Source organism: Polypterus senegalus, chromosome 3, assembly GCF_016835505.1.
Source record: "Polypterus senegalus isolate Bchr_013 chromosome 3, ASM1683550v1, whole genome shotgun sequence".
Taxonomy (NCBI): Eukaryota; Metazoa; Chordata; class Cladistia; order Polypteriformes; family Polypteridae; genus Polypterus; species Polypterus senegalus.
In genome coordinates this window covers 215798389-215820155 of record NC_053156.1, presented here as the reverse complement: position 1 = coordinate 215820155, position 21767 = coordinate 215798389, and the positions used below count along the sequence as shown (strand labels likewise).

The 21767-nt window shown below is 39.7% G+C and overlaps 1 protein-coding gene across 1 annotated transcript in view; it reads right to left on the bottom strand.

The window, feature by feature from the left end:
* Positions 1 to 11442: 11442 nt before the first annotated feature.
* prkg3 (protein kinase cGMP-dependent 3) overlaps positions 11443 to 21767 on the bottom strand; it is a 158621-nt gene continuing 148296 nt past the window's right edge. Inside the window, exons 19-22 of the mRNA XM_039748434.1 lie at positions 21539 to 21655; positions 19836 to 19898; positions 18946 to 19021; positions 11443 to 12678 (exon numbers count right to left, since the gene is read on the bottom strand). Coding sequence (XP_039604368.1) covers positions 12592 to 12678; positions 18946 to 19021; positions 19836 to 19898; positions 21539 to 21655 — 343 coding nt within the window. The 3' untranslated portion in view covers positions 11443 to 12591. The remainder of the gene's footprint in view (positions 12679 to 18945; positions 19022 to 19835; positions 19899 to 21538; positions 21656 to 21767) is intronic.

Sequence of the window (21767 nt, the reverse complement as noted above, 5' to 3'; positions counted from 1 at the left end):
CCATCTAAGGGCTACCTACCGCTGCTTCCTGAGGTGGATTTCTTTGGGAAACCTTCCAGGTTTGAGAAATGTTAACAGCTAACAACAATCTACATAGTTAGTGACTAAATACATTTAGCCAAAATATTGTTTGGAGGCTCACTTGAGCACATAAATGCATAGCTTTACTAGCTTAGCCTAGCGTAGCTAAAGTTAAGATTATAAAATGGGATTTTCTAACAGCTAAATATAACCAAAACAATTGTTCAGCCTTACCAATGAAATGTAATCCCCCGGGATTTGGTTTGGAGCATACAGCGGATTGTACAATCCCAAGCAGCACATGCATGAGGCATTTTTATCTATTATTTCACTCCACAGCAGTGCCACTTGCAATATGGAGGCGATGCTGACGTACGATGCTTTTGGTCATGCGGTGCCTAATACTACTATGTCTATGCTTACCACTCTGTGGTCAGATACACAGCTTCACTTTATCACGTAACTGCGGTTGGCTGGCCCCCTGCCCAGGATTTGTTCCTGCTTTGTGCCCTGTGTTGGCTGGGATTGGCTCCAGCAAACCCCTGTGACTCTGTGTTAGGATATAGCGGGTTGGATGATGACTGACTGACTGACTGACTTTAGCTCTTCCTCACCCATTCCTTCTTTATGTATAACCTCAGGCAATTAGACAGAGTAAAAGAACATGCAGGAGAAACAGAGTACAGAATACATATTATACGTAATACATTTATTATAACTGGTGCTATACAAGCATATCGAATGTGGCTTTCTAAATCAAGACCTTACAACCTGATAATGCTAGATGTATAATTTCAGGTGGCACAAAAACTTATAGTTGCATTCAATTTCTTTCCTAATCTGTACAGACCCAGACAGCCTGCTTTCTTCAGGTCATCATATGGTCTGCTTCTGTCAGGATGCAACATGGCAGAGAGATCAAGCCTCTCTCTTTATTGTCCTTGTGTAGCTCCTGACAAACACACACTTCCGTGGGCCATTCACCATTGGAATAACTCAGGCACAGCTTCCCAACTCAAGTAATTTTGTTTCTTCTCAGCATCCTTCAAACAAACAACCAAGAAAGGAAATTCAAGTCATTAGGTAATAAATCTAGCCCTTTCTGTCACAGGTCACCATTAATTCAGTCATAAAAGACAGCATTCCTAAAGTTTTGGGAGTAGAGAAAAAGAACTGGTTTGTCCATTTCCATTGCTCTTTAAACATTATAACAATTAAAATGCTAATTCTCCAATTTAAGACATATGAAGTATGTATCAATTTACGTATATGCGACATATCACTCCACCACATTAGTCACAGACTCTCAGATTTTATCTCTTACTTTAATAAATCCTAATAAAAACTTATTTACATCCATACTTTAAACTCTATAGTTTAAGTTTCACTGGTCAGTTCCCATTGATGGCATGCACTAGCTGTATAACTTTCAAAAAGTATCTGAAATCAACACTTTTTCCTATTTAAGTTATAAGTTAATTTGTTTCCACTTTGCTTTATAGAGTAGGGTAATTGGTTTGAATAAGAGATAATACATTTATAAACTGTTAAAAAATTAAGAAAACACATCAGATCTCAATGGGAAAAAGAAATCTTCCTGGATATCTATACTGATAGGCTGGGTAATGTGTTAGGAACGAAAGGATGCCACATCGTTTGATGGAAATGAAAATGATCAACCTACAGAGCCCTGAATTCAAAGACGCCCCAAAAATCAGAGTGAAAAAATTATGTGGCAGGCTAGTCCATTTTGCCAAAATTTAATTGCAGCAACTCAAAATTGTACGCAGCACTTTGTATGGCCCCTGTGTTCTTGTATACATGCCTGACAACATCGGTGCATGCTTCTAATGAGATGACAGATGGTGTTGTGGGGGATCTCCTCCCAGATCTGGACCAGGGCATCACTGAGCTCCTGGACAGTTTGAGGTGCAACCTGGTGGCATTGGATGGACCAAAACATAATGTCCCAGAGGTGTTCTATTGGATTTAGGTCAGGAAAGTGTGGTGGCCAGTCAATGGTATCAATTCCTTCATCCTCCAGGAACTGCCTGCATACTCTCACCACATGAGGCCAGGAATTGTCGTGCACCAGGAGCCACTGTACCAGCATAGGGTCTGACAATGGGTCCAAGGATTTCATCCTGATACCTAATGGCAGCCAAGGTGCCTTTGTCAAGCCTGTAGCGGTCTGTGTGACCCTCCATGGATATGCCTCCCCAGACAATCATTAACCCACCACCAAACTGCTCATGCTGAATGATGTTACAGGCAGCATAATGTTCTCCATGGCTTCTCCAGACCCCTTCACTTCTGTCATGTGCTCAGGGTGAACCTGCTCTCATCTGTAAAAAGCACAGGACACCAGTGGTGCATCTGCCAATTCTGGTATTCTATGGCGAATGCCAATCGAGCTTCATGCTGCTGGGCAGTGAGCTCAGGGCCCATTAGAGGACATGGGGCCCTTGGGTCACCCTCATGAAGTCTTTCTGGTTGTTTGGTCAGAGACATTCACACCAGTGGCCTGCTGGAGGTCATTTTGTAGGGCTCTGGCAGTGCTCATCCTGTTCCTCCTTGCCCAAAGGAGCAGATACTGGTCCTGCTGATGGGTTATGGACCTTCTATGGCCCTCTCCAGCTCTCCTAGAGTAACTGCTTGTCTCCTAGAATCTCCTCCATGCCCTTGAGACTGTGCAGGGAGACACAGCAAACCTACTGGCAATGACACGTATTGATGTGCCATCCTGGAGAAGTTGGACTACCTGTGCAACCTCTGTAGGGTCCAGGTATCGCCTCATGCTATCAGTAGTGACACTGACTGTAGCCAAATGCAAAACTAGTGAAGAAACAGTAAGAAAAGATGAGGAGGGAAAAATGTCAGTGGCCTCCACCTGTTAAACCATTCCTGTTTTGGGGGTCATCTCATTGTTGCCCTCTAGTGCATCTGTTGTTAATTTCATTAACACCACAGTAGCTGAAACTGATTAACAACCCCCTCTGCTACTTAACTGACCAGATTAATATCCCATAAGTTTCATTGACTTTATGCTATACTCTGATTAAAAAGTGTTCCTTTAATTCTTTTGAGCAGTATATATACTGTAAGTGCATTTTGTATATCTTAAGCAAAGAACAAAAAGAATGGGGGCTAGGGGTAAATATTTTAAAAATTATAAATTATTAGTTAATTGCAGACTACTAAATATTGTTTATGGAAATTATGATCCATTTTCTGAGCCCACTTCTTTCCAAGAACATGGTGATGGAGAACAGTGCTGTGGGCGCCAACATAGAATATCTCAGGGTACACTTACTTAAGTAAGAATTCCTATGTATTTGTGGCGAATGACAAATAAAAAGCAACTACACATCAATGCCAGAACAAAGAGTAACTCAACTGTACCATGGTAGGATCAGCATCTGGATTATTCCTTCTGGATCCAAAGTTCATCTAACAGTTGTGATCTCATTTTCTAGTACAATAGCTTTCTTGAGAAGACTAGTAACTGGAACATTTGCTTTTATCCCACTCTCAAATAATTAAGACAAATACCTGAGTCTACCAATCTGAGGCACTTTATCTGTCTTCCAAGTAATTATAAAGATGAATATTTACCAACAATGTCTCACAATTGTGCAGTTTGTGCTATTTTCCAAGAGATCTCACATTCTAGGTTTAAATTCTGTACTTGACCTGCTGTCTGTATGGATTCTGCATGTGCTCTATAAACTAGTGGCAATTCCAGGGGTGGTTTCCTCCATACACCCAATGCTACCTGGATAGATTCCATCCCCTGCAAGTATAATTTGGATTAAGCAAGTTTGAGAAGCCTGTGTTATGTTAATTACATTTGTGTCACCATGTTATCTTTGCTACACTGAAGGTTTTCATCCATCACTATGAACCCTACCACAACATTTGACCTAGTCATTTTTGCCATTGTCACCTTTAGTGACAGTTCTTGTAATATCCTTAAACACTACTTGGGATTTCTTAATGCTATCCCCTGCCCACTGGTGTCATTGCAAAATCCTTCCTGTCATTATTTGGTTATCGAACAGTTTGCATAAACCAAAGCCTTCCTGAGCAAGGACATTAATGTATTATTACTAGTTCACTGATTACATAAAACATAAGCAGTGGTGATGTACTGTATATACAGCATGTAACAAAAATGGAAGATATTTTATATATTTATTTACATTTTAAATTTTTAAGGCGCTAACACTTGCAGTATTCAAATTTCTGCTAGCTTTATTTTTCTCTGTCTGTTTAGCTTTTTGCTAGGAAATGTTGGAAGTGATCTCTGTACAATGTTCTAGGAGGGGTTGCCTATGCTATTGTAGCAATCAAAGCAGAAATGACATTTCAGTTATTAATTAATCAGGAGTAATGTTATGCTGTTGTATTCTCTCTGCTGGAGCAGTAATAATGCAGAAGCAGTGTAATTAAGCAAATGTTCGCCTGAGACATTGTGTGCTCAGTCAAATAAAATTGACGTACCAAAGAAGGCCTCTCTGGCATATCAATAAAGTGAGCAGTGTACTGACATTTTGGTGTATTAGTGAGTGAGCATGATAGGACCAAGAATAGATGGAAGGGGTAATTATAAAAGCTATCGAATAAAGAAAATCCAAGGGTAGTATTTAGGTATGGAACCCCAAATGAACAGCTAGTACCAAGAGCAAGGAGGGAGGAGGTAAAAGAGGCCCTGATAAGAATGAATATTGGATATAGATAATTAATAATAATAAATAATGGAAAGAGAATAGGACAAGATAATATAACAATGGAAGTGTGGAAGAGTTTACCAGAAAAGGGAGCAGATGTGATTTAGGATCTAATTCCAAAGATCTATGAGCAGGATTGTGGAAACCAAAGAGGAATAAAGATAATGTCACACACAATAAAAATTTGGGAAACAGTTATAGAGAGAAGACTTAGGGAATAGACTACCATGGGAGAAGATAAGTTTGGTTTTATGGTGCTGGTGAGGATCAACTGAGGCAGTGTTTGCGTTGAGACAGCTCATAGAGAAGCAGTGAGAAAAACAGAAAGGTGTTTATCAATCTGTAGAAGGTTTATGATAGAGTGTCATGTAAAGAGGTCTGGATGTGCATGAGAGAGAAAGAAGTAGCAGAGAAGTATGTGAGGATTGTCCAAGATATGTGTGAGGGAGTGAGGACTTTGGTTAAAAGCAGTTATTGGCTAACAGACAAGATCCCATTTAGGCCAGGTCTGCAGCTGGGATCTTCTTTAAGTCCTTACCTCTTTGATCTGGTTATGGATGTGTTGACTCCTGGGATGAAAGACCAATCCTCCTATTGCATGCTTTTTGCTGTGTTTTGTGTAACACCAGAAAGCAGACAGTGGAGAAGAAGTTAAAAAATGAAGAAGGGCTTTGGAAGATAGAGGATTGAAGATATATAGAAGGAACACAGAATATATAAGGTTCAATCATGATCAGGATTCAGAAGGTAGCCTGCAGGGAGAACTATTAAAAACAGTGGAAAAATGTAAATATCTATGATAAGTGGAAGCCCAAGATAGAGAATTAGATGCAGAGATATCCCATAGAGTGCAGTGTGGATGGAATATTTGGAAGAAGATATCAAGAGTATTGAGGGATTGAAGAATTAAGGTGAACATTAACGGTAATGCTTAGGAAAGCTGTAAGACCAGCAATGATGTATGGAGCTCAAATATAGGCAGTAAAGGGAAAGCAGGAGAAGAAGTCGGATGTGCCAGAAATGTTGAGACGGGTATATGGAATTACGTATAAAAAAGGGCAGAATAAAAATGAGACAATCAGAGGTGCAGCAAAAGTGAGGAAGCTATCTAAAAAAGTACATGAATTTAGGTTGCATTGGCATGGCCGTGTGATGATAAAAGACTATGAATATGTGGACAAAAGAGTGATGAGAATGGAATTACAGGAGAAGAAAAAGTGACAGAAGCCAAAGCGGAGGTGGATGAACAGCATTTATTTATATAGCACATTTTCATACAAAAAGTAGCTCAAAGTGCTTTACATAATGAAGAATAGAAAAATAAAAGACACCGTAAGAAAATAAAATAAGTCAACATTAATTAACATAGAATAAGAGTAAGGTCCAATGGCCAGGGTGGACAGAAAAAACAAAAAAAAAAACTCCAGATGGCTGGAGAAAAAAAATCTGTAGGGATTCCAGACCATTAGACTGCCCAGTCCCCTCTGGGCATTCTACCTAACATAAATGAAACAGTCCTCTTTGGATTTAGGGTTCTCACGGAAGGACTTGATGATGATGGTCACGTAGACTTCTGGCTTTTGATCCAACCATCATTGTTGGAGCATCATGATGCTTTGAGTAGGTGGTGGTGGCACAGGCCACCACCAAAGAGAAACTGGAAAAAGAAACAGAAGAGAGAGTAGGGGTCAGTATGGATTTTAGAGCCACCATGAATAGTTATTATGATGAATTGAACATATAGAGTATCAGGATTAAGTTAAAGTGAAGTTATAAAAAGGCCATGTTAAAATAATGTGTTTTCAGCAGTTTTTTAAAGTGCTCCACTGTATTAGCCTGGCGAATTTCTCTTGGCAGGCTATTCCAGATTTTAGATGCATTGCAGCAGAAGGCCGCTTATAAATAAATAAGTAAAATAATATTCAAAGGAAAAAGACTTGACTAAGGAGGAAATGCAAGACCAAGCTGTTTGGAGAAGGTTGATCAAGCACATCGACCCCACATAGAAGTGTGAAAAGATGAAGAATAAGAGGGGAATGGGGAACCATATTTCCAGGATGATTGTGTTTCAACAACCATGGTTTGATGTTGACTAAATCTCAGGTCATTACAATGAGAGTGAAACTCACATGCAAAAGATTCTGTTTGCTGCATCTCAATTTAAAAAAATGAGCTCTTTTCACACTTCATTATTTTTTGGTCTGAAGGTGTCATTGACAGATAAACTATTTTCCAGTTATCTTAAACAAGGACAGAATGGAAAAAAAGAGCTTATGTAGTGTTCTTACAGACACTACAATGTGAAAGCAAATATGCATCCATCCATTATCCAACCCGCTATATCCTAGCAGAGAGTCACAGGGGTCTGCTGGAGCCAATCCTAGCCAACACAGGGCGTAAGGCAGGAAACAATCCCCGGGCAGGGCGCCAGTCCACCGTAGGGCACACACACACACCAAGCACACACTAGGGAGAATTTAGGATCGCCAATTCATCTAACCAGCATGTCTTTGGACTGTGGGAGGAAACCCACGCAGACATGGGGAGAACATGCAAACTCCACGCAGGGAGGACCCGGGAAGCAAACCCGGGTCTCCTAACTGCGAGGCAGCAGCGCTAAGGAAAATATTCAATAGGTAAATATAGATTGGATAGATTTATGTTATAAAATTACAGCTGATGTACTTTATTTATTGTATATTACAATATACTGACATCTGTTAAAACAGAACGAGCTAATGTTAAATGACAAGTTAGCTGAAACTGTTAGTATACTGGAATATGAAAAGTAAACTTACCTTGGTAATTATAAATAAATTCCTCCACATCAGTTTTTATGCTTTTGTTGTGCAGTGCTTTTAAACAGTACCTCTTACACTGCAAAGTGAAAGTCGAGAAGTGGAATAAACACAATCCATTGCTGATTAACTAAAAGCATTTCACTTCCACATTTTGAGAAAAAGGCTAACTGAAGTCAGGCCTTATGTTTTACATAAAGCTGATATTAACAACAGAACATTAGTGAGAACACAAGTGGGACAATGCTTCAAAAATACATATCAGGTGATCATATATGATTATAATGTCACATGTAAAGAGTACAGTGAAATGTTTTCTTGTATAGACTAATAAACATGCAACATGTCAAGAGAATGAACACTATGTTGACGTGACTTTGTTGAAGTTTTTTCTTGGTGAGCATCCTTATTCTTGACTTATTATCACAGAAGGAGTAGCAGTGAATTTTCCATGGTGGTTCCAGGAACTTCCAGGAAGTAGGTTTAGCTTGGTTCCAGCTGGTAGTTGAAACGTAGCGTTATAATACACATAAGCAGTCAATCATCTCCTAGACTCAAACACCTTACCTCTTGGGGAGTTCTCCACTCACTAACAAGACCAACCATAATAATCCTGTGTTTCTACATCAAGTATTGCTTTTTTACACCAGGCAATTTATTACAATACCATGTTTAGCCTACTATGATTAGAAATAAGCAATACAGAAATACTAACATTGTTTAATTTATGGAATTTGCACTTCATAATTCAAGTGATATTTATTCAGGTGTCTGAAAAAGATGAAAGACAGCTAGGAATTTATTGAATATCAGCTACATTATTGGTTTATTTTCTTAAATTGTTCTGAGAATTTTTTTCTTCCTCACCTTTTTAACCTAATTAGAAGACAATTTTAAACATTGTGGTAGAAAACCAGGGCTTATTGGAAGAACCCAGGGAGAGAGCAAATTCAGGACATTACCTTCCTCGGAATGCTAGAGGGCTGCAACAGTGCCTCGGCCTCCCACAGGGTTCCTGGGGAGTTGGAATTTGGAACAGCCCTGCTGGGTTCTGTGGGCACCACAAGAACGGCTAAGCCTTGTGTAGCAGAACTTCTGCCAAACCCAGAAGTGCTGCTGGAAGAAGGTCGTCGAGCACCTGGAGCACTTCTGGGTGCCCCATAAAAGGAGCCAGCCACCACTACTCTGAGAGACATAGTCGGGAGGAGGTGGACAAAGCTTGCTGGTGGTGCAGTTAAGGCGAAGAAAGAGGAAGAGAAGGAAACGGGGAAAAAGAAAAGTGTGCAGGTAGGAATTGGGGGAAGGCGTTTCCTACAAGGAAAAAGAAAAAAAAACAAAAAAAATGAATGTGCTGAACTTGTGGCATCTGCATCTGTCTGTGTTGGGTTTGGGTGGAAGGAGTGCCATCTGCAGGCCACAACATGTTATGATGCCATACATACAACAACATTCAGACAGCGTGAACCAAAAAGGATATCATGTCTTTGCTTTATTTAAATTTCCAAAATACACAGAGATTTACAGTATATACACTAATTTAAATACTGGTGATTTTGCTGCGTACCCCATAACAATTATAGAGTATATGTTACAGTTTATATATTACACTTTTAAAAAACTAAACTGAAGAATTAAGTAACATAAAATTGAAAATGACCTTCATTCACTTTTTTTATTTTATGATGGCCTTGTGCCTTTCCTGTGACACAACCTCAAGACACAGGATACCAGGAGGCTAACCTCTTAATGGTTGTTAAAACATAAAAGTAGTCATTAGTTTACTGTGGATGCAGCACAGACGCATAGTGCTTAGCACCAATATCGCATAGTTTTAGGGTATGAGTTATTCTCTCTCTTTGTGGGATTTTCTCATTGTGTTCCGGTTTCCTCCTTTTTCATGATATCATTACCTTGCCTTGGTGAGGAGACTCTCAAACAAGAGGGGTCTTTGAAACTCATGATTCATATACCCAAGTCTGGACAAGTCTTTAGAGATGGTCCAGTCAAAGAATGTTACCCTGTTTCTGCATGTTGAAAATATGAAACAGATAAATGACCCTGCCTTGGAAAATATGTTTTTTTTTTTTGCAAATAAAGGACAACAGCCTAGAAAATAATAAATTATTTGATCGTGGCAATGTACAAACTGAAACAAGGTGCACTGTGAGAAATAAAAAGATGAAGATTACATTGTGGTGGACATGTGCAAAACATGACAGAAAAAAGAGGTAGTGATGTGGCTTATCAGGGTAGTCCAGGGGGCATATGGTGTAGAGCAGAGGTAAGCAATGCCGGCCCTGGAGGGCAGCAGTGGCTGCAGGTTTTTGTTCCAATCCATTTACTTACAGTAATTAGAAAACAACCCTTGCCAGTAACAGATCTTGTTTAATTTCATGGCTGTTATTGTTTCATCTCTCTAATGTTTGATCATACTTATATTGTAGAATTTTTTTCTTTCCAAGAATATCTTCCAAACAGAGGTGGCCTTAGTGGTGTGCAGGGCCTAGGGCTGACCAACCCCACGCGGGGTCGGTTATGTCAAATACTGTTACTGGTATGTATGGACTGTATAAATGAATTTAATAAAAATAATGTTAACATACAACGGATTGTCTCATTACAGTGTTCAGCTAAATTTTTGTAAGATAGCACGCAGATTTTATCAAGATATAACAATATATCTTTTTTTCTCTTCGGCTCCTTTCTAAATACTTTATTACACCAGGTAGTTAAAAATGAATACACACAGGTGTAAATGGAAACCAGCTAGAATGGAGAACTACTGTCATTTGCATCTTATTGCTATTAAGGGGCAATTAAAACCAGTGAGTGCAGCTGTTAGAGACTAAAATGAGCAAATAAAGATTTGGAATCTTAACTAGCAAGACAACTAAAATTAAGCAGAAAAATGTCACTTGAGCAATGAATGACTTCTTGGGTTAGAATAAAAACCTGTGGCCACTGCAGCCCTCCAGGTCCAACATTGCTCCTCACAGATTTAGAGGTGGGTTGAGGAGAAGATGGCTACAAAATCTGGGGGTAAATCTAATAAAAGTGAGGGTTCTGAGGTGTAGAGTGAGGTGAGAAAAAAGAGTGAATATGTTTTGTTTTGGAGTCCTTTATGGGCTCCAGCTCCGAAGGCATATGCATCCATGTATGTATCCTAGTTTCCCACGACTAACTACCAAGAACGGGCAGTTTAGGTTAGATGTAGCCTGTTGATGAGCCAGGTAAGAGAGTGTGAATATATGATTGAGAGTCTCCCGTCTTACGAACTGACAGCAAGTTCAAGATTGTTGCTTTCTTAGCCGCCAATACTGCTGGAATAGGCTCTGGCTACAGCCATGCTGTGATGGAATTAGCAACTTTAAAATATCTATGGATATATAAGTGACTGTGGAGGTTCACTGACAAAAGCGCGATAGACATATGCGCCCCGACAAAACCGCGACGGACAAATGAGTGCCGACAAAATCGCCACGACAAAATCGCAAGAGAGGCCAAGAGAGTGGGACGCATACGTGCGCATTATGTACACATTATGTGCTAGGTTATAACTGTTATAACTGCTGACGGCATGCCGCGAACAAATAACTCAGTTGAGGGTTGGCATAACGCGTCGTATACAAAGCGGAATTACCAGCAGTCAGGCAGCCAGCAAGTCTACATACGCTCAACTATCAAGACGCCCTTTCTGCAATTCTTCCTACATATGCAGGGCATGATCTTAAGGACTATCTGCGTGCCGTGCTGATGGCATGACGCGTCTCATATTATTGACTTCTAAAATAAACATTATTATATATGCTTTAAACTAGTAATTCATATTTAATGAAACTTTCACGATTTTGTCTGCTCGATTTTGTGACGCCGCGTTTTAATCGCCGCTATTTTGTCGGCGCTTATATGTCTATCGCGCAAATGTCGGGTCACAGACTGGGTTTGTGTGTGTGTCATGCAATGAACTACTCTGCCATTCAGAGCTGAATCTTGCATTGCACCTGATGTTGCCAGAGTAGGATCCAACTCTAACATGAAATAAAGGTTCAGTAAATTGATTCATGGATGCGTATTATGCTGGCTTCCTTAAAATTTCAGAAGTGAACAGTAGGTGATCAATGCCATTTTCATTCTTCTGATTATATGATGAAATATAATACCAGTTTTAAACTATCAATCATTTTTTTATTAAGACTTGCTTTTTGGAAATGTATCATCCACTCTGAAAATGCTGAAAAAACTGTATTAGTGAAATGTAAGTTAATGTTAATTTAATAGGTGATATTACTAGCTGTGTTTAGTTAGCTATATAATAATTAATGGGTTAAAAGCACTAGCTTAGAGATTTGTAATCCGACCATTGGTCAATTCTCCAGCACAGAGTTGTTAAGAACAGGAACCATACAACATGCTGTCACTCTCCAGCACCACAATTAGTGAGAATAACAACCTCAAAACATCTGTCCTCCTTACGTGAAATGCCTCAGAACATAGTTTTAACAAAACTGTTTGTTATTAGGAGACATTAAGTTTTATCGAAATGCCGATGACCACAGTTTCTTTTCAGTTGGTGAAAGTACATTCTTTTGATCAAAAGCCTTTATGCCACAAAAAACGTTGTAGTGAATGTTAAGTACCCCTGAGTTTCAATTAATTAAATAGTTTAGCATCATAGTCATTTTTCAAGTTACAGATTCAAATCTAAACCAATTACAGCTCAGCCCTTTCAGCACCAAGAGGTACTGTATATCATAGGCACAGTTTTTAAAATGTGTACTGCTAAGGTGTACAGAATTTCTCTGTGCAGTGTTATGATTCTACTGTGTAAACATACAGTATATCTTCTTATAATGCAAGAACACACAATAAAACCACAAGTGGCAGCAATGTAATTCTTAGTGAATTTTGATCTTTCCTCACTGAAGGCATCATGTTGTTTTTTGACATCCTGGTGCACATTAAATATACCTTACGGTTTGAAAAAAGTTTAAAGTTTAGTTTTCATTTTTTTATATCTAACAAGTTGCTCCAAAACAACAAGGTTAAAAATCATCATCCCAGCCTGAAAACTCCTCATCAGCGTTTGCCTTGTCTGGTGGAAACCTGTCAAAATTTACATAGAGTGTTCCCTGGAAAAAAGAGAACAAGGAGCTGTTAATTAGCAGAATGAATGCATGAATCTCATAAAACTACTAAATATTTTATATTTGTAATTTCATGTTTGAGTCTTGCGAGTAAATATTGTTTAATAAAATGACACACTGTGTTAAAGGGGACCCAGCAGGGAATGCGGTTGCAATGACATTGCCATATTCTAGGAGAGGAATCTGGCTGTATAAGGTAACCAGGTGGCACATAGACTGACAGTGTCATCATTACCAGTAACATCAGACAATTATCAATAAGGGGCACAGTGCCTCAGTGTTGTGCATGTGGCTCCTGTCATGTCAGACATGATGGGATGAATGTCTGAATTCCTCCTATGCCATAAGGTGGCAGTAGGTGACTTTTCACCAGATGTATGTAATAGCCAGGTGTCTGCCTGGCATTTTAGCAATAGTCTGAGGTGCAGGACTGTAGGGACATTTGGGGCCACTACAGGGAGTTCTGATAGGATGACTCCAGGAGTTTCCTAGACCATTGTTGACCCCAAAAGTGGTATCTGAGCATCCCTGAGAAACAGATTCATGCAGGGGCCACTCACACCTGGCCATATGCTAGTTACACCTGGCAATCTGAGGTCTTGTGGTGGCAAGAGTAAATATAAGCCAAAGAGAAAGGAGGAAATGGGTTGTATGGGCAAGTGTGGTAGCTATCCAACCAGATAGACAGGATTGGTCCTCTATATAGGCCCAGAATGGCTTTTGGCTTGTTGTTTCTTCTTATTTTTTGTATCTTATCTCCATGAAAGTCAAAGTCAAAGTCAAAGTCAACTTTATTGTCATCTCTGCTATACACTGTACAGGTACATAGAGAGACGAGACGACGTGGCTCCAGGTTTCCAGTATAGACAAACATAGAACAGCATAACAGAGGATATAGAATAAATAGGCATATGAAATAGACAATAAATAAGTGACACATTTTAAACTAGAGAATGTGCAATATGCATTTAAATAAAGTTTAAGAGTTTTTAAATAAAGTTAGAACTAGAAAAAGACGAAGAGGTAGGAAGAGGAAGTGTGATGGCTGGGAGTGAGTTCATGAGTCTTATGGCTTTTGGGGAGAAGCTATCACGCATCCTGGAAGACCGAGACCTGATGCTGCGGAAGCGTCTGCCAGAAGGAAGGAGCGTGAAAAGTCCGTGTGAAGGATGAGAGGGTCGAGCACGATGCAGGAGGCCCTTTTGATGCAGCGTCTGTGGAAGATGTCCTGCAGTGGCGGAAGAGACGTTCCAATGATGTTTCCAGCTGCTTTGATGATCCTTTCAATCCGCCTGATATCAGCAACAGTACTGTTTCCGAACCAGGTGGAGATGCAGCTGGTTAGGACGCTCTCTATAGTGCCCCTGTAGAACATGGTGAGGGTGGGAGGGGCAGGTTGGTTCGCTTCAGTCGTCTCAGAAAGTGTAGACGCTGCTGGGCCTTTTTGGTGATGGAGGTGGTGTTGGTGGTCCAGGTGAGATCATCTGAGATGTGAACTCCCAGGAACTTGGTGTTTTTTACAGTCTCAACCGTGGAACCGTGAATGCTAAGTGGTGTGTGGGTGGAGCGAGCTTTCCTGAAGTCGATGACCATTTCTTTAGTTTTGTCCACATTCAGCGACAGGTTGTTGTCACTGCACCAGGCAGCCAGCTGCTTCACCTCATCTCTGTATGCAGATTCATCGTTGTTTTTGATGAGCCCCACCACGGTCGTGTCGTCGGCGAATTTGATGATGTGGTTTGAGCTGTGCAGGGCAGTGCAGTCGTGAGTCAGGAGTGTAAACAAAGTGGACTGAGAACGCAGCCCTGAGGAGCTCCGGTACTCAGCCTGATGGTGCTGGAGACAGTGTCACCGATTCGGACGGACTGAGGTCTCTCTGACAGGAAATCAAGTATCCAATTGCAGAGTGAGGTGCTTAGTCCCAACTTGCTCAGTTTCACACACAGTCTATGGGGGATGATGGTGTTGAACGCTGAACTAAAGTCTATGAACAGCAATCTAACATAAGAGTCTTTATTGTCCAGGTGAGAGAGGGAAAGGTGAAGTGCAGTGGATATGGCGTCCTCAGTTGACCTGTTTGTGCGATAGGCGAACTGCATAGGGTCCAGTGAGTGGGGGAGGTTGCTCTTCACTCGTGCCATGACAAGCCTCTCAAGGCACTTGATGATGATGGGGGTCAGTGCAATGGGCCGGTAGTCATTCAGGCAGGAAACTGAAGATTTCTTTGGCACTGGGATGATGGTAGTGGACTTGAAGCATGTCGGGATGATCATCTGGCTCAGTGAAGTGTTAAAGATGTCTGTGAACACCTCAGCGAGCTGATCAGCGCAGTCTCTCAGCACTCGACCTGGAATGTTGTCCGGACCGGCAGCTTTACGTGGGTTGATCTTGGAGAAAGTTCTCCTCACGTCAGCTGCAGGCAGAGAGATGGTCTGGTCGGTGATGAGAAGTGTCGCTTTCGTCGGTGGCATGTTGTTCAGTCGTCAAAACGGGCGTAGAACTTGTTCAGTTCCTCAGGGAGTGTGGCATCTCCCTCACAGCTGCTTGATGCTGGCTTGTACTGGGTGACAGCCTGGATGCCCTGCCATAGACTGCGGGAGTCTTTTGCGTCTTTGACCCTGCACATTTCTATTTGTACTAATACTTTATACTACACTTTCCTTTTTTTGATTCACTTTGGTCTTCTGGTCTTTACTTGGGCTTGCAGTTTACTTTTGAGTACCTAAAACCCACTCCACAAAGGGCACTCCAGGCTTTGAGGTTTTATACATCTTATATTTCGCTGCTGGCTTACTGTAACTTGACATTAAGCTACAATGAACAGAGAACACTGTGGCAGTGCACAGTCAATGAAAAGATAATGTTTGCAACATCTTGATTGTATGAATGCTAACTTGTTAATTTTTACATTTCACTGGGACTTTAACACTCATTATAGCCACCGAGGAACCAAGGCCTAAAAAAAAGGTAAATGTTGTAGAACGTGGTATAACTCTTTCATTGAAAACTCTGATCTAATATTGATTTTGAACCAGTCATTCATTTAGCCATTCATGTAACTGAGCCATGCCAGTTTTAAATTTTATTCCACCATTAGTACATCTGATTTACTTGGCAAAGGCTTGAGGAGTAACTGAATACATGAGTCAAGCAGTGAAAGAGAAGAAAGAGAAGAATGGGGAATACTGTATGTGTAGGTCTTATTAGGAAACACTGATATACTAAAATCATTTCTCATAAATAATTAATAAAATTGATTTTGCACATTTTTGAACATCATGTAAAATATACAGTGTTTCGGTTATAGTTATAATAACAGATGTATTATAATTTATTAGAACAGATGCTTACTCTGTATTTCTTACAAATGGTACAAAAAATTAATGATTAGTTTCAACATTAAAAACTTTCACCATAGTTTGTGAGCATCAAAAGCATGGGTCAGTTGCAGTGTACCTGAGATAATACCATACTGAGTGCAGATGAAGACCAGATTATGTAGTATGGTACAAAGAGGAGATGATCCTCAGGTCTAACTGCTATCTTCATCAACAGTGGAGCAAAATCAGCCTGAAGTTTAATGAATCAGCAGATAGTCTTGTTTTGGCCTCGTGTTTCTCCTCGGTTTGCTCAGCTGGCCATCTGATTGCCAGTTAGAAGTGATGCAATTTACATTTCACCCTTTCTCAATTAAGGATGTGCAGCTACACATTCCCCAGGATTAAAAGAGCATAGGGAAAAAGTACATCCTCATGTAATAGAGAGGTTGGGAACATGTGCTTATAGTGCGTTGCTGCAGCCACCACACACCAAACCACCTGGATTGGAACCTGAGTGTAGTGGGTGACACCTCAGCACCATACTGGAACAGTGTGTGGTTTTTCATGGTGGCTGGAGTGCCAATCCTGCCAACAACCCTCAAGTTTTCCCTGTAAATTTGAGGACCTGCATGTAGCTCTGGTTGCAGATTAACGTCATACCCAGGACGGAGCAATTGTAGGTTAAGGGACTTGCTCAAGGGCCCAACAGGAGTAGAGTCACTTCTGGCATTTATGGGATTCAAACAAGTAACCTTCTGATTGCTGGTGCAGATCCCTAGCCTCAGAGCCACCACTCTGCCTATCCTCATGTAAAGTTATTAAAAAATAATTGCAATCATTAAGCTCAAAATTCACTTCAAGCATATGAAGAGGCTCTGAAATCCCTGTGTGGAAAGTAGGATGACGAGAGATACCTGTTAGCAGTATTGCATCTCAGATATAATTGTTTCCCTGTAACTCATTTCGGAATTAAATAGTTAATACAGAAGAGTCATTCATTATGAACCCAGCTTTTTCTAATAACTGAATTCATCATTAAACAGTCTCCCAAGCATATAAAATATCTAGTCAGAGGTTGGACAATTTTTGTAAAGAGTGCCTCGCAGTGCAAACTTCCCAGTAGAGCAAAACTCTATATAATATATAATACATATTGTGAGTAGGGAATCCAATCCCGGGCTCCCAGCATTCCCAGGAATGAAACTGCTGTAATTCCCAGCTGAACGGGAATGGCCAAGCTCGCATATATAGCGTGTAAAAGTGTAAAAAAAAAAAAGTGTTATAGTTGAAAATAATTAAGTGGCACGGTTTTTTGGCCCACAGTGTACTGTAGTGTGTTGCTCATTAGTTCAGTCAACAAAAGACCAGCAGCAGTCAGTCTCCCGGCTCCCACTAAGACTGAGCACAGTGGACTGGGAGGTGTCTGCACTCTGCAGCTCATGAATGCCAGGACTGGGCAGAGTTCGTTGACGTCTGTGGCACGTGCTGTTGACAGTACAGGCTGGTGTCTTCATCAGACAACAGTTTTGAACAGCAACTTGAAATTGCAATTTGTCAGTCTGTTGCATCTGCATTAGCTGTGCCAAGAAGCTTGCCATCACAGAATGATGACAAGAAACTGGAAGCATCAGTAAAAGCTGAAATGGCGATGTTTCAGAGCAACAGCAAGCGTGGGCGTTGTTTAGAACAAGTGTATCAGTATCTGATGACTGCGCCGCCTACTACAGTGGAGGCAAAGCGTGTTTTCTCAGAAGCTGGCGTACTCTGCACGAAGGTGTGCTCTCACCTGGACAACCGCACGCTCGACATGTTGTGCTTTCTTCGGCTCTTATTACCGCAACTAACTAGATACATGTACTTATATGACAGCATGAACTGCTTGTAGTTAAGGTTAGTCTTTTATTGGTGTCAACATATTGCAGTAGTTTTATTAAAAATAAGTGTCGGTTGTTCTAAAACTGTTCACATGTGAGATGCCCGTGCACTGTGTCATTCACGGGAGCCTGGGATTCCTGGGAATGACATGTGGGATTCCCAAATTCCCGGGAATAGATAAATCCGTCCAGGAATGGATTCCCTAATTGTGAGAAATCTCATTTCAGATATGCAGAACACCAACAAAGATACCTCCATGACACTGAGTTGAAGAAACTGGAAGCATCTTTCAATGTGCACCCAAAAAAATGAAAATTAGGAGCCAGAAAGGCAATTCGAGAGCGTCAGACAATTGTGTAGATATTAAGGCTATTTCTTAATTAGGTACACAGACTCTTAATCTTTGTACTGAAGAGTAATGGTTAAATGTATGTTGATCCATATTTTCTATTTTATTTTATATTTTCCAATATAAATATTCCAATGTATCGCTTGTCTTTTTCTATGGCATTGAGTTAACTATATTTGATTCAGTATCAATCTATACTTCAGTCCCAATATAAATATAAAATATGGTTTCCATATTTTTTTAATTGCATGTAAGTGCTTTTACATGCCCCCTTAACAGTTTTATACATACAGAATTCATTTTGTAACATTACCCACCATACTGTGTCTGTTAAACCTGCTCGTGAGTTAGTATGCAACTTTAGTTCCCTTTCTCCAACTCCATGAAGCCCACTGCAACTGCTCTTAGTCTTAGTCTTGGTCCACTGTAAGCCCACAGCTCTGGGGCACACTGCAAAGGTGCTAAACCAGAAAGTTAGTCTGGTTACAGTAAATACACACTAAGACCAGACCAACATGGAATCATCTCATGTAGACAGAATACTGCAACTGACCCATACAGTGCATTCATGGAACTTACACTACATGTATATTGCTGTCTATTTGTGCATTATTAATTGAGTGTTATTTGGACACCACTTGCCTCTTTTGTAAAATTAAAACTCTACTTTCTATTGAAAAATATGAATACCTTAAAACAAATAAATACCTTCCGTATTAGGCGAACTGTAGGTGCTTCCATTTGTCCAGCCTGAAGTTTTTGCCAGTTAATTTCACTGAACCACCTAAGAAATATATGAGATATCACAGGCCAATAAGAAGGATTTAGAGGTAATAGTAAAAATCTCTTGCAGTCAAATATTATTAGTATGCCAACACTTTAAAGGACTCAAAGGACTGCTGCATATTGGTTACTAGCTGCCATCACAAAGTAATGCATAGTTATTCTATTTAGTTTATAGTAAAGTATGCAGTTAAAATCCTCCAAGCATCTGGCAAGATTTTAATATGGATATTTTATTGGCATTTTTTTTATGTTTCCATGTTATTTTTTTGCATTATTTATCTACATTACTGTGGACATTGCAAGTTCTCCCCATGTTCATGTAAGGTTTTCTCTTGTTTTCCGCCCATTCCATAAAGACAAACCTGTTAGCTTAACTGACAATTCTAAATTAGTCCTGCGTGTGAATCTGAAGAGGCATGTGTGTGTGTCCTCAAATAGACGGGCACACCAGTGCTGCTGAAAAAGACTCCATGATCTGGTGATTTTCTTATTAAATTAAGCACATTCAGAAATGGATGGATGGATGGATGGATAGATTAGAAAACATGTGCAGTACTCAAAGAATGTAATTTGAGATGCACTACTTAAGAATATATTGAACAGAACTTTAAAATCTTTAAACAGAATATCTGACCCACAAGTAACAATTATTGCATTTATCAGAAAGGACTATATGCAGAGGCACAGTACACAATGTAATACCTGAATAAAAGAAATAAAAAACAATATTAAAATGCATTACTTCAATGGCTGGCTTGTTTCCTAAAGCATTTTAGACTCTACCTTTCAGGATTAATATTGTGTTTTTGTACCTGTGGTGTCTGATGTCCTTTATTCCATTTTTTGTGTTTCCTAGTCTTTGGCCAGGTCGTTGTCTATAAAAAAACAAAGACCAAATATGTTTAGTTTAACATTTATTTTTTTAATGTATATTAAAAATGGAGGAATATATAAAAACATTACTGCAATGCCCTTGGTTAAGTTTTATTATTAATATGATCTGCTCATTGCTATAGGCATATAACACCTCCCATGAGGGAAGACAGAATGTTCTATAAGTACCTCGAGTAGTCATATGAACTAAGACAAAATTTATTTGCATATCAATAGGAATATATCAGATTATTCAAATTAGTGAATATTTTGGTAAATGAGTAGTAAAGCAAAAAAAAAATAAAAAAAAATACTGCACTAGGAACAAAGAAATAAACTAGCCAATCTTCTCCTTCATTTTGTGGCTGGCACATGGCTGCACTCGGGTCCTAACCTGGGGTCCTGAGTTGGTTTGTCATATGGTGGGTGTGGTAATGCACTGTATCAGCGCGTGTTCCTAACCTCCTCCTCATCCTCACAGTTCTGATCTACCCACCCACAAGTACAGTAGTTCATCCTTATCTACCTATCGTCCCAAGTATGAATATAATATGAGTCTTGTGGGGACCAGTTTAAAGGAGACATTTAGGAAATATATGGACTAAGTGCCACAGATTATTCTTCGACAACCAGAAAGACTGTGACCTGGAAAAAGCCACCTTATCCTGCTGCCACACCACCTCTGTATTTACTTTGCCACTTTGCCATTCATTTACTTAAAAAAAAAACAACACATTTGTCAGTAGTGACCTGAAGATGAAGATGGCACACCAGTGACCCAACACTTAGTGACTTTTCTGGATATTGTTTTTTACACAACCTACACTACACATTATGCGTCAAGAACATCAAGTATACAAATGTACTTTATGGTATCATTTAATTAATTTTTTTACATGTTATTATTGTATGTAACATTATTGTTATTTTGGTGATATCTTTTTATTGTCATTTTTTTTAACATATCTATTGTATGCATTGTTTAACATGGCTGCTATCATATTCTTGATGTCAGCAACGCTTACAGCTAATCGCATAGGCTGATGGTAACATAACAGGTTATATCTTCACATCCACAAAATAAAAGATGGTGGTGCATTCAGACTGCTGTCCAAACTTCATATTTAAATAAAAGAAGGATCTTGTGATATAGTAAAGGACTAGATTTCTTTCAGAAACAAAAAAAAAAATAGAAGAATAGAAGAATAGTAGAAAACAAATTTCAAGTCTATTTGGACTTGTCTTTTTACCAAATGAACTCAACAACAAACAGCTCAAAATGTTCCCAAGATTGCTTATTTGAGGCCGCAAAAGGACATCAATTACTTTGGAAAAGGAGTCCTAGCTGACAGATGCTTTAGTGATCATGACTAGATTAGTTATGCCAGGCGTACTCTGATGAGCGTTGGTGCCTAATGTGATGACGGCACAGAACACAACTGAGTCTGTGGCAAAGGATACCAATGAGAAATAGTTAACTTGAAGTGTGAGGTGAAAAGGTGTTCGACTATGGCATAATCAACTAATTGGTCCAAGGAGCCAGTGTCACTATTATTTTTGCGTGAAGAGCTAAAGATGGAGTGCACAAAGCACTCATCATGTCATTTTTCAAATCTGATTTAGCTGATCTTTCCATTCTTACCTGCAAAGCTTGTTAACAATGGATCTTGCTGCTTCCCTCATGTAAGCAGGGAACTTAATAATCCCATCCAGGATCTTGCTGTAAATCTTCTGTGGATCAGAGCTAGAGAATGGTGGGCTGAAATACACATTAAATAATAAAAAAAATTACACATTATTGTAACTAATAAAACATTTTCATGTTACAAATGAAACGCACTGACTCCACAAAAAGAAACAAATCATCTGTT